The 13834-nt window shown below is 39.4% G+C and overlaps 1 protein-coding gene across 8 annotated transcripts in view; it reads left to right on the top strand.

The window, feature by feature from the left end:
* Positions 1-13834, top strand: part of CADM1 (cell adhesion molecule 1) — a 291533-nt gene that overhangs the window by 228648 nt on the left and 49051 nt on the right. For all 8 annotated transcript variants that reach the window (XM_084611907.1, XM_084611906.1, XM_084611903.1 and 5 more), the window contains exons 6-7: positions 8162-8261; positions 13514-13686. In XM_084611907.1, the coding sequence (XP_084468033.1) occupies positions 8162-8261; positions 13514-13686 (273 nt within the window). The remainder of the gene's footprint in view (positions 1-8161; positions 8262-13513; positions 13687-13834) is intronic.

Genomic DNA, 13834 nt, shown 5'->3' with positions numbered 1-13834 from the left:
GCTCATGGTTACCATCAGAAATTCCAGGGCACTTTTCATTAGAATAAGGCTAGTGCCCTAGCCACAGTCCATTGTGAGGTTAATGTTCTGCTCACCTAACGTTCCCCTGTGGTCTCAGTAGGCAGAAAGGTCCTTATCCTTCACTCCCCTGCCGGTAAGCCTACTCATGCAGAGTTGCAGGAAACAACATGCACTTCTGGTGTTTTCCAAGTCCTTTGGGTGTGCAGTAGAACCTCAGGAATTTGTCTCTCTCTATTCCACAAGCCCCATAATGACCCCATGCACAATGGGGTCTGACCCCATTTCTTAGCAAAGATTTAGTAAGGCTGTTGTTCATGATGCTTAATGTGATTTTTTCCATTGTTACCTGGTCCTCTGCTTGTTTGTAAGCATCTTGTCATGTTCTGAGACTGTAAACTCTTAGGGACAAGCACAGTCTTTTATTGTATTTTTGTATGTGATAAGGATAGCTAGCACAGTAGGACCCTGCTCCCTATTTTGGATGAATAGGGCCTTTATGATATCTGATATGAGAAAGACTTAATAGAAAAATACTACAATCACTTTACTATGGTACTTTGAAGTGTGCAAAGTAATTAAAAGTGAGCTACACGTTCTCAAATAAATGAACTCTGAGCTTGGTTTTTGCCACTCGTATGTTGAGTAGTAGCTCACCCTACTCATGAAGTAAGCTAATAGTATTGTGAGTAAAGGGTGGCAAAGTCTGGTCCTTTCTGAACTTTTGAGATAAATGCTGCTATATGAATGTAGGAGATATTATTGAATTGAAATCTCTGCAAACAATGCCATAATGTCTTGATGTTTTTAAAAGCAAAACTGAGTATGACAAATGGCAACTGTGTACAGTAACAATAACTCTTTCATGCTTGATTAATAGTCACACTAGCAAATGTGATACAATATGCTGCATGGTATTAATTCAGACATCTCCAATGGTTTTTGAGTAGCTGTCTCTTTTAGAATTCATTATTGCATGAGCGGCGGATGTGTGTTTGTTACATATAATTTTTAGAAAGGAAACAGCAACAAAATAAGTTAAAAGATCATTAAGGAGTTGATATGAGCAAAATACCCCCAGAAAAATGTGTGAAAGATTAATCTTCATGTCTTCGTGGTACTTTTCCTTTGCTTGTTATAGCACTGGAAATGGATGACAAAGTATAAGCCTTAACTCTGTATTTTTCCTCTTGTGGGTTTAAATCCTAATTAATTGAACATAGATTTTTATGTCTACATGCATGTTTATAAAAATATTTACCCATGGAAACTGTTATGATCTCTTGTTATGCCAAGAGAATTTGTTGTTCCCAATTACGCTAAAAATCAGCCATATATGTATGCTTTCATACTTTCAGTAATCTTTGTTTCTGGTGAGTACAAATATTAATTGCATGGTATGCAGTGAAGTGATTAACATCAATGTAATTTATCATCGGGAGATTTCTGAACATAAATAAATGAGTTGTTTTGTTCAGTGAGGTGTTGACCCCTTCAGTATCTGAGACTTATGTTTTTTTATTGTAAATATGAAAGGCACCACAATCAGCCAAGTGTTGAGTTATTTGATTTTCTGGGGCATTAGTCACTCTTGTTTGTGACATTTCCCAGTTGTGTGCTCGTTTGCAAGCTCATTAATAAGGTTTTCTCAGAGGAATGTTGTTGAGAATGAAGAACATACAGTAGGGCCTGGGTTTGAGAGTTTCACTCTGAGGCTCGGCAAGCATGCAGCAGCAGTGTGCAGTTAGATGTTTAAAACAGGAAATAATTCTGCACAAAATCTTTGAATTCAAAGGCTTCTTCTTGTCAGTCTGACTTAGACCAAAGCCTTGTATTTTTAAAATTAAAAATAAACCATTTTGCTACAACAACTGAAACCAGAAACCAGATATCTAACCATTTCTTTGTATCTGTCTATGATTTTGGTGGCTGTACTTCTGTTATGTTGAGTTTGGCTATAGCAGGATGTATAATTGGTGGCAAAGGTTGCAGGGTTCTCACCGTCTGAGGAGAAGTGCCTGTAATAGTGTAACTGGCTGCTTAACCAGAGCAGCATGCTATATATTAAATAAAAGAAAACTAATCTCAATAACATCAAGGTGGCAGCACTTAGTCTGGACATTCAGACTAAAGGTGAGACACTATATGATGAAAGCATGTCATTGTGTAAAAAAGAATAAGAAAAGGCAGGAATGAGAACTGGCACATCTTAACTTTAATATTTCTTTACTATTACAAGTTAAATGCTTAAATCTTCTCTTTATGTTTCAGGGACGACTTTTTAAATATCTGTTTGAGATCAGAAGGGCTCCTTTAGACATATTGTGTGTCAGTCGTCCATTTAACTGTTAGTTTAAAGATGAGGTCTATCAATCTGACAGTTGTTTGTTTGATAATCCCATGTTGATATTCAACCATTATATGGACCATAACATTGATACAGATGTGTGCTGCTAAGATAATAAAAGGAAAGACCTATTAGACTTTTCAGTCCCTACCCATTCCACTATGAAATATAATCCCCTGAGAAGAGGACACAGCTGATTTTAGGATAAAGATGACACTTACATATACATAGTAGCCAATATTCAAATATTGATGCTTCTGACATTTTTGAGAAATATATTCCTTGAGGGCCTATCCCTGGGTCTTAATCTATAGTCTAGATTTATGCACTAATTGCATCTGCAAAGCTTCATGTTAAAATGCCAACTGAATTTATTGCTTTTTCTGTTTGCATTTTTACCCTTTAACTCAAAAGTTGTGTTCTTATAATTAACTTAAATAGACATGTTTTCCCTCTAACTTAAATATTTTTTTCTGACTAATTTTGCTTTTTCTGGAGTTAATATGTGCAGTCTGATATAGAAACTGGTAAAAATCACAGCTCTTTGACCAATTTCCTTGTTAATTTTAATTTAGACAATATATCATGCCTATTTAAGTAAAACACAGCTCAAAAAACGTAGATTAAGGAGATGAGAATACATATAAAACTTTCACAGGCTTCAGAGGATATTGGAAGGAGTATTGTGAAGTACATCTTGGATGATTTTTAAACTAACATAAAGGAAGGTAGACAGGCATTCTGCTTCTTCAGCTGAAAATATTTTCTCCTGAGGAAACAGTGTCTCCTAGATCAGCAGAGAGATTAAAACTAGGGATTAACAAAATCAGAAAAATGTTAAGACTTTAAAAACTCAAAACTTAAGCAAGTTAATTTTTAATTGAGTTATTAGAAGATTCAGTTTCCTAATTTTCTCAGCTGGCAAAAGATTTGGCATTTAAAAAGCATTTCATACTTGAAATCAAGAAACAAAATATTTAATGCTATATTAATGAACATGTAGAGCTAGATAAAGTCTCATTTTCTCAGCACCAGTGCAAGTTTTCTCTCTGGTCCATGCATGCCCAACTTGGGTTACAAACTCCTTTAGCTTGTACTGGAAATGTTGTACGCAGTGCTGTAGCTATGGTGTCCCAGGATATTAGAGACAAGGTGGGTGAGGTAATATCTTTTATTGCACCAACTTCTGTTGGTGTGAGAGAGACAAGCTTTCATGTTTACACAGAGGTAGTTGTCTTCTGGAAATGTTGACATGGCTTGTGCAGCAGCAGAGACACTGTAGCTATACCGATATATCTTCTCTCTTGCATGAATAGAATAGCCTTGAGTGCTAGGTTTTACTGAAAGCGGCCCGTTGATATACTTTCTTGGTCTGTCTGTTTATATAGAGACACACCATGAATTGTAGTGTGTTTTAAACAGCCCATTTGTTCATTTGGTTGATTTTGAAGACAGTAATGTACAAAGAAAACCTTCAGTCTGATGGGTTGTATCAGCCATGAGGATCATTAGTTTGTTGCTTTTTCCAGGTAGGAAAAGTCAGAAGTGGGCTGAGTTATGAAAAAGCTCTCGAGTTTAAAAAACATTTCACATGTTGTTGTTGTAGTATTAATGACTCTGGTCCAACACAGTCAGTGTGTATTTAAAGTGGATGGTCCTGCAGGGGCAGCTGCTGTATGCCCCATATCACTAACACTGAACTTCTTGAAGAGCTATGCGCTATTAGAGTGTGATGAATCAAATCGGGTATGATTGACACAGCCCCAAAGAGCATTGTCTGTACTTTGAGCATAATGCAATTTTCTCTCTCACTGCCGCTTGTGATCACTCTTATGGACAGTGAAATTACTGTACATGGCCACCCAAATTAAATGTATTGCACAGCACTCCCCCATTCTATATGCGCTGATTGTATTTCTAAGGGGGTGTCTGAGTGTGATCACACTCTGTCTCCTATTCGGGATTCAGCAAGAAAACAAAATTAGCAGCTCAGCATTTTACTCCTATTTAAAAATGTCAATTGCCTTTAGCACCGTTGGCCGAAGTTTACGTCCTTGTTGACTGCTGAGTCCGAATAGGAAAGAGCCACAGAGGCTTGAGCTATTCTCTTGCATCCAAGGGGAGGGCTGTCTCCAGCTCAGGGGCACGTGGGAGGATGAGGAGGAAGGAATCTTGCTCTACTGCTACTTTTGCTGTACTTGTTGTGTGAACAGACCTGGTCTCTCACCACACCCAAGTTCAGTCCATTTAAAACAGTTTGACGTACACATATGTCTTCAGTAGAAGCTGTAGCTTGCATCCTCTGTTGTTCCCCCACCCACCTTGCATGGTTTTAAGGTGAGGTTAATATTTTAGGGTGGTCTCTAAACAAGGCAGGCCTACGGTTTGTACAGCATGAGACGTGCTTTGGAAAGAGTTGGAGATTAAAAGGGCTGCATAAACTTAAAACATGAATTAAGCACCACCATTTCAAAATAGGTATTAAGCACAAGATTGTCAAGTTGCCCTTGGGCCCGTCTGTTTTGCGTACAGGCCTGCTGAAAGGTAGTCAGTTTTGGGATAGAGAATGACAACCAACTGCTGCAGAGCATGGAAAGGAATTTCTAACTGAGAACTCTAGCGCAAAATCTTGACCTTTGAGGAAAGTCATGGTATCCTCTGTGTACATTGACTGTGTCAATGACACCATTTGTTTCAGGGTCTCCTCTGAAAGAGACGTGCTCTTTACTGTGTGTATGCTCTTTGGAAAGAGGAAATACTGAGTCCATTTCTGCAATAGTTAGGATTAGACCTAGGCAGGCATAGATGCTGGAACTCAGGGTGCTGCTGCACCCCCTGCCTTGAAGTGGTTTCCATCAAACACAGGGTTAACAGTTTGGTTCAGTGGCTTTCAACACCCCCACTATACAAATTGTTCCAGCACCCTGGAGGCAGGAAGCAGCATGGCTCTATGTAAAGAGGTGAGAAGTGGAGGCAGCCTTAGGACTTGTGTGTCAGGATTATCAGCATCACAGGCGTGTTAGACTGCGCTCTTTGGCACTTGGACGGACAGGCACCCTATTCAGAGAACACCGTCGCTGGCCCAGACACGGAGAGTTATCGACAAGTCACCTCTAGGGAGGCCACATGTTCCATGTACAGCACATTTCATTTCATTTGTTTTCCACTGAATGCATCCGATGAAGTGAGCTGTAGCTCACGAAAACTTATGCTCAAATAAATTTTAGTCTGTAAGGTGCCACAAGTCCTCCGTTTCATTTCATCGGTTGACTTAAAGACCACGGAACATTGTGCGTGGTCAGGCTGGCATAAACTAATCTACCAACAAGAGAGAGAGCAAGTCTCATCCTGGTCTCTTTAAAGGCTACTTTTGTGTATTTTATAGGCACACTACATGAGTGCTTTTAAAGAAATCTTGTCAAATCCAGAATGGTTTGTAGTAAGGCAGGGGTGGCCAATCTGAGCCTGAGAAGGAGCCAGAATTTACCACTGTACATTGCCAAAGCGCCACAGTAATACATCAGCAGCCCCCCATCAGCTCCCGCCCACTGATCAGCGCCTCCTGATCCCTCCCGGCACCTCCTGATCAGCTGCTTTGTGGTGTGCAGGAGGCTCTAAGAGGGAGGGGGAGGAGCGAGGGTATAGCAGTCTCAGGGGAGGGGCGGGAAGGGATGGAGTGGGGGCAGAGATAGGGCCTGAGCAGTGCGCAGCCCCCAGCACGTTGGAAAGTTGGCCCCTGTAGCTTCAGCCCCAGAGTCGGTGCCTAGACAAGGAGCCGCATGTTAACTTCTGAAGAGCCGCGTGTGACTCCGGAGCCCCAGGTTGGCCACCCCTGTAGTAAAGGGGGGTTGGTTGGTTAGTTTTCAAATGGGTGGTCGTTGCAGGGCGTCCTTTAGATGGCTGGTGTTTAAGCTTTTGAAATAATTCAGCTTAATAAAGGTGCGTTATAAAATTACTGGGGTATGGTTTTTGTTTTTTTTACAGCCGCTGGAAAAGTTATAAGTGTATTAGGAAATAGCTTTAGATTACGAGAAATAATTGACTACCAGTACTGTACTACTGTAGTGTAGGTGTGGCTCGACCAACTCATCTTTATTTTTATGTAGGAATCTCACTGATATAAAGCAGCGCCAAGATGAGCATTTCAGGGCAGTTTTGTTGTACGTAGGTAGTAAATGTCCATCTGTTGTTGGCCTTACGCCTGATATTGCTATCTGAGGCATGCAGTAACTGCCCCAGAATGTACTACTGCAGGTCTCATTAATTACATAATTCTAGGAACTTGGCATTAGAGCCCGGCAATCTGTGGATGTCTGATTTATATCCATGGACCATTTTTGCAGATTGGATGCAGATACAAATTGGATGCAGGGCTCTACTTGGCATGTTTAAATATAATGTTTAATAGCGGGTACAGTTATTGGAGACCATAAATTCTTCATAAAAATTTCAGTCTGAAGATTTGTTATGATAACAATAATGAATGATTGATAAGAATATCTGGAATATATGTACCAATTACTCTTACAGATTTACTTCGCAGCTTCCACAAATTAAACCATGTAACTAGAAGGTCAGCTGGTGTTTTCAAGTGTGTAAATATTTTACACTATCCAGTATACGATCATTTTGCACCTCTAAAATGTTGCAGATCCTTACTGTGACCTGGTAAACCAGCACAATGAGGCTGTTTTTCTAAACAGTTAGTCTTGTGGTTTTCTAGTCACAAGAAAAATCTATGAGATGGGGATTCATTAATAAAAAAGCATTTATTGTGGAGCTATCTCAGGAGAGGATTTACTAGTGTATTTTATTTCATTACTGAAAATTATGAGGGTATAAATTCTTAAACCCAGCAATGGATTTTTTTTTTATTTCCATGATTCCATAGGAAGCATGTTAATGAGTTAAACAGTGTTAATAAAAGGCAGCAAGCCAATAGTATCGGCAGTAGAGATTCTCAAACAAAATAAAAACGTTTGAATTGTTTCAACCTTTATGCATACCGAGTTGTTGCCCTCCCCAGTTTCTTACAGCTGAGTAACTTTCTAAAAAAAATATGGCTTATTCAATATATGGTATTGAATTGATTTTTGCATTCATTACGTTTTAGCTACAGTTGAGATTGCATTTTTAATCTGTTTCAGTTGTTGAAGGCAATGAATTTCTTATTAATTGCAGACTGTGGCCTTTTTCCTACAGGGTCTTTCTGAAGGATTTCTGAGCTGTGTCCTTCGGCGTAAACGCTTTATTCCCCTGTGTTTGTTTTGAGACTTGCACTAATTTCATTTGGACTCGCAAAGAACCTTGCATTGCTCAAACAAAGGCAGCAGCAGTTATAATTTTTCTGTCTTTTGCACAAGTGCCTCCAGTGGAGCCGAAAATATTAATATGCAGCAGCACAAAGTGTGGTCACACAGTAATATGACACAGGATCGAATGTATCTATTCTGAGCACGACAAATCTCTCTGGTTTCACCTCAGCATGAAGGCAAATGAGTTCCTTTTAGCTTGAGTGAGTTCAGAGATAAACTTCAATGTAACAAAATGCATTTCCCAGGAAATGGTGATGCTGCAGTTAGTGTGAAACGCTCTTATCTGTGTCTCACGTTTTGGGGGTGGTAGTCCATTTAATTTGAGAAAATACTGAATCTACTTACTGATTAGATGAATGGTTTGAAGGTGGCAAGGGTTGGAGTACTGATGCCAGGCTTTCCTTTATGGGTGCATGCAAATCTGATTCTGCTCAATGAGATAATTTGTCAAACAGTTTGTGGGGTTTTTTTTGTCATGCAGATAAGCCTCAAGTGCGGGTTTTACAGAATTACCCACTGCAAGGCCTAACGAGAGAAGGGGAGCCACTCGAACTGACATGCACAGCTTTTGGAAAGCCACAGTAAGTTCGGCACTTCAAAGGTTTGAACACATCACCCAGTACCAATTATGTCATGTTACAGAAAAGTGATTTGCACATTCTCTGCCTACTGCCTTACTGTAGGAAGTTAATGAGATACTCTGCAGAGAAAATAATTTAGCCATGAAAACAGTGAGTGCTGAAGGGGAATGTTCTCTGAATCTGGACATCAACTAAAATATTAAGACCTTGATTTTAACCCATATCCATTTTGATATAAGTGATAGGGGGAAAATGTCTCCTTTCAAAGCTCTAAATAGAGCTTTCTCACAAATGGGCACATAGGAAGCAACTCTGTGCTTTGTGGCATCACTGGCAGTAAGATCTCTCTCACACAAAGGGAAACAAAGTGAATTTCGCTATGAATGCCACATGACAGTACATCCCTTCCTTCAGGGAATGGCTTAGATGGCCATTGGTTTGTAAAGAATCTGCAAAATCCAGGCGGGGTGGGGGGGTGTTAGTGGTGTAGTTTTCAGTGTTTTATGCAGTGAAGATTTTAACCTTTTTTTCCTTGTGATGCTGTTATGCAGTTTAATAGATTGTACCCCAGGACAAATCTCCTGATTGCAAAGTCTAAATTTTCCCCTTTATTTTCATGCCATTTTTTCTAAGTGAACCCTTGTAGGCTCCTTAAATAATTCCTCTTCCATTTTGGGTTTACGTGCTTTTGTAGATTAATATGTTGACTCACTCTTATTAATCTCGTAACCTAGCCTTTTCTCTTCCTTATGAGCCCAGTCCCTCCCTTTCTTAGGCTACGTCTAACCTACAAGCTAGGGGTGTTTTTCCTCCACTTGCATACATGTTCTCCTAGCAGCTCGATGAGAGCTAATGTGACTATAAATGGTAGTGTAGCTTGGGCAGTGACCATGAAACACTCCTGAAACTGGTGGGCACCATGTCACCACTGCCCCAGGGTACCACTATCATTTATATTCATTCTAGATCAAATGGAACTATCACAGGTACAGGCATGCAAGCTGGGGAATCTCACCTTTGGCTGATAGTGTAGATGTAGGGTTATTCTCCTCATCTTCGTTATCTTTCTCTGAACTCCCTGCCATTTTTTGGTCATTTGTCCAGAACTGAAGAGGTTATTCCGAGTATTATAGCTGTTTTAGAACCACGTAGATTGGGAGTTTTGTCTCCATGGGCCGTGATGTGCAGCTCAGAAATGCAGTGGCTTCCTACCGACATCTTGCATTCTAAATTCATGTCAAACCTTTTATCCCTCCTCAATCTGTCTCAGTATTACTGTTTCCCAGCTTCTTCTCCCCCATTCTTCATTTGTGTTTGAGTCCTTCCCCCAGATATTAATCTGCATATTCCCAGTTGAATCTCCTTTTTATGATTTCTGTTCCCATGTTTTGAATCTTCTTAGGCCCCTTTGTATTTTTCTGTCCTTCTTGGTAACTGCAGCTCTTCCTAATTTAGTATCGTCTGTGAACTTAATGAACATGTGGTTTACTCCCTTTTCCATATGATTGTGTTCATTAGTAAGACTGAAAGTAACCCTGAAACTTGCAGTACCCCATCAGACACTTTCCCCAGTCTGTCTAATTTTATGTTGGTGCCTATATGATGATGGTAACACTCTTTTTATATAGTGAGTTTTATCTGGGCATCTGAAAGCATTTATGTCAAAATATAGCCTTTAAGGGTAACTGCCAGGTCAAAGTGTTCCCAAAATATAATTTTCGTAAAACCTTATTTTTCAAAAATATAATATTAATAGGAAAGTTTCCTTGATATTTTAATTCTAGTGGAATTATTAAAAAAAGAATGATTCCCCTGCAATATTTGCAACCTAAACGTGATTTTGTGGAGTTACATTAGAACTTGAAAAATAAGGCTAGACACTATCTTTTTGTGCTTAGTTACACAGTAGTCCATTTTCATTGTCTAAACTTAGACAAAACCAAAAACTAAACAAATGTAAATGGTGACAAGTAAACAAGAGTTGCAAAATTCTTTCAATTTTAGTGATCTAAGGTGTTACACGTAAGGAAATTATGTCGTTTCTCAATGTGCAAATTGCCACCACTGTACATAAATTCATAGGAGATATGGCTGCTGTCCCATTAGTTTACAATCTGCATATATTTTGTATAACATTTTTAATTACTCTAACTATGCCCCTTTAACAGTAGAATTCATTTATCTGACCCCTCTTGCCCGATATTAAAGTTTGCTGTCTGTCAGAATTTTCTCGTGGCCTCTGGAAGCTTGAAATGTACAAGCCTATGGCAAAAGAATAAGATGTTGGGTGTCTAATTTTTTCGTTGTCCCACTTGGGACACTGTATAAGGTGCCTGATTTTCAGAAAGCGCTGAGAAGCCACTCCATTAAAATTGGTTTCAGAGTAGCAGCCGTGTTAGTCTGTATTCGCAAAAAGAAAAGGAGGACTTGTGGCACCTTAGAGACTAACAAATTTATTTGAGCATAAGCATCCGATGAAGTGAGCTGTAGCTCATGAAAGCTTATGCTCAAATAAATTTGTTAGACTCTACGGTGCCACAAGTACTCCGTTTCTTTTTCCATTAAAATTGTATCTCTTCAAGGTAAGCATACCAAAATTGAGACTCCCAAAATCACTAGTCAGTTTAGAAAAGCAAGGCCAATAGCAGTAAAACCTGGCTTGGCAACCCTAAGATTAAACTTATCCATACAGTCAAATAACTGAAACTTAAAATATGACCTATTTTAATAACACCTAGTCTGTATATAGAGGTTTACATGCTTTTACTAACTAAGTTCCACAGATACCTGTGGGCTAGGTAAGTAATTATCTCCATTTTACAGAGCAGGAAACTGAGGCACACAATGGTTAGCACTTGCCCAAATCCACACAGTGAATTGATGGCAGACAGGAGATCAGAATGCAGGAGTTCCTGCTGCGCAGCCCAAAGATCCCCTCTGTCACATCCATTCGTATTACCTGGTGGGCAGTCTCAAGATTCTCAGTATCTATTTTATTTACAAAAGTCCATCACCTGGTCATCATGAGAAGCCCGAACTTTTGTGGGACCCTCAAAAATGGCATGAACGCCCTCTTTTGGCTCTCCAGTAGGAGAGACCTAGCTAATTTTATCCCACCGAGTCCGACTGCCTTAAGAATACTTGGCTCTCCTACATAATCTTTCATCCAGTGATCTTGAAGTACTTTCCAAACTGCTAAGTCCTCCAAAACCTGTGCGAGGGAGGTAGATAGAGGTATACCCATTTTACAGCTGGGGTACTAAAGCACAGCCAAACCAAGCAATTAGCTCAGGGTCCCCTAGCAACTGAGAGTTCTATTCGGAAGTCAACTACCACATTAGTCCTTTATTCTAAGCACGAGCCCATATTTCTTCCTTTGTAAGTGTGCGGCTGTGTGAAGGCAGTGTGTTCCAGCCAAAACTTGAGCTTCTGCTCTTGACAAAAAAAATCCCAACTTTCCTTCCGTCTCTGCAGGAGTAAAAAGCTTTTTAAAAAATTACATCATAGGCTAATTAGGAGCTCATCTTTTACTCCAAAAGGCAAAGCCAACTTTGAGAAGGATCTCAAATGCCTCATGACCTACATTGAAAACCTAAATTGGAGTAAATTAAACACATCACAAATTCCTTACTTGGGGGTGGGGGGAACACTGTGGAACCTAATGCCTAGTAGAGGATAACGTTAATTTGCTATTAAATATTGTCCCACCTGTTATCCCACTATGGTTACATCTACACTGGCAATTGAATGTCAAAACGTCTGTCTTTCAGAGAGTGTTTACAAAAAAAAAAAAAAACCTGAAAGACAAAAGTTTTGCCATGACTAGCGCCTGTGTGAACAAACGCTGCTTGTTGAGGGTGGAAGTTTTTTTAGGCAGGAGAGCCAACAAACAGCAGCTATGCTGCGTGACTTTTAGCAGCATGGTGTAGCAACACAGCTGTGTTGCTAAAAGCTGTGACGTGTAGACATAGCCCAAGTGTTTCACCTGTCAAGCAGGACTTCTGATCCTCAAGCAGCCCATTTGCCACAGCCTGCAAGGCTGGCACATGCGATACTAAGTTTTTAAGCTACTTCACTGGGTCATGGTGACAAACACAATTACTATTTTTTTTTAGATACAGTTTAAAGTTTTTAATGTACCCTACTATGATTTGAATATCTATTAGTCCGACACAATGCCTGATTCATAGATATGTCACTGACCAGTGAGACTGTTAGAATTAATGGAAAATTTAAGCCAGTGCTTCTCAATTGTTTACTTGGCATCAGAAATGTGTGTTGTCCCACTTCTGTTTAGATAATGTTCTAGAGTTTGCTTGGTTTTTTTCCCTTTACTCGTCAGAAGAGCATTATTCTTCAGTTGTCTAGGAGGTACAATATTATTTTCTCTTACTTAGAATGGTGATGAATTTTTCCTTGATTCCAAATACTGTATTGATGTATTTTTGAATGTTTAATGAAAGTTAGTAATAATCTTACTGCCATTGGGAGACCTACAAAAACAGTTGTTCTTGCGACTGACTCTGTAGAAACTTGCCTGTTCCCTGAGCTGCGTAACTATTACGTTCATTGTTGTTCCATTTGCAACAGATAAGAGAACGGACTACCAAATGGAAAAAAAGGTAATTGGGGTGGGGAGAAGAGGTAATGTTATTTTCCAGCTGCTAAAATGGTTCTAACAAACAGAAGAGACAAAAATGTTGTAAATGAGTCAACTATATCCCTTTTCAAAGCTTTTCAAACTTGCTAAAATATATCAATTTTGTTAAATTAATGTTTGTTTCACAATAAAATGCTGTTGAAATTTAATTCACGCTTTAAAGGGCTACTGTACACGCAAGTATAGCCCATTGACTGTCGGCCTCGAGCCTTCAGATTTGTGGGTCCCCCTCCCCAGTTAATGAGATAATTATCTTTTGGTGAAGTCTGTTCTTCTTGGATTGCTGTGAAACAGCAGAGCAAGGCAAAAAAATGATTACTCCCAGGGAATCATTTCCAATTGGTATAGGATAAATTGTAAGTAATGTAAGTGCTTCAGCATGTGAGACATGAGTGGTTCAAAAGCAGATGAAGGAAGCATCCACTAAACGGTGTGTCTTATTCAGTAAGATCAAGAGTTTCATGTCATTTCCTTACAGTGTCTTTTTGTCTGTCATGTGATCTTCTATTTGGATGTGGATGAAATGTGGAAAATACCGACTTAATTGTCGGAATTAGTAATGCAATTGTTTCTTTCTCCCCTTCCTGCATAGGCCTACGGAAGTGAAATGGTTAAGAGTAGATGATGAGATGCCTCAACACGTTGTAGTGTCGGGTTCAAACCTTCTCATTAATAACCTAAACAAAACAGATAATGGTACATACCGCTGTGAGGCTTCAAATGCGGTGGGGAAATCATCTGCGGATTACATGCTGTTCGTATACGGTACGTGAGGAAAAAACACCATTCTACTAGACTCATTTACACATAATTGCTACATACCACTCTCTAAAAGCTTTTGAAAAAGTAAACATTTTGCTTAATGCTAGAATTTCTGATAGCATCTGACACATCCTCTCATTATATTTGGGGT

The sequence above is a fragment of the Lepidochelys olivacea genome (assembly GCF_965140295.1).
Source record: "Lepidochelys olivacea isolate rLepOli2 genome assembly, chromosome: 22".
Classification (NCBI taxonomy): Eukaryota; Metazoa; Chordata; order Testudines; family Cheloniidae; genus Lepidochelys; species Lepidochelys olivacea.
The sequence above is the reverse complement of the archived record's forward strand: the minus strand, read 5'-3'. Positions and strand labels throughout refer to the sequence as shown.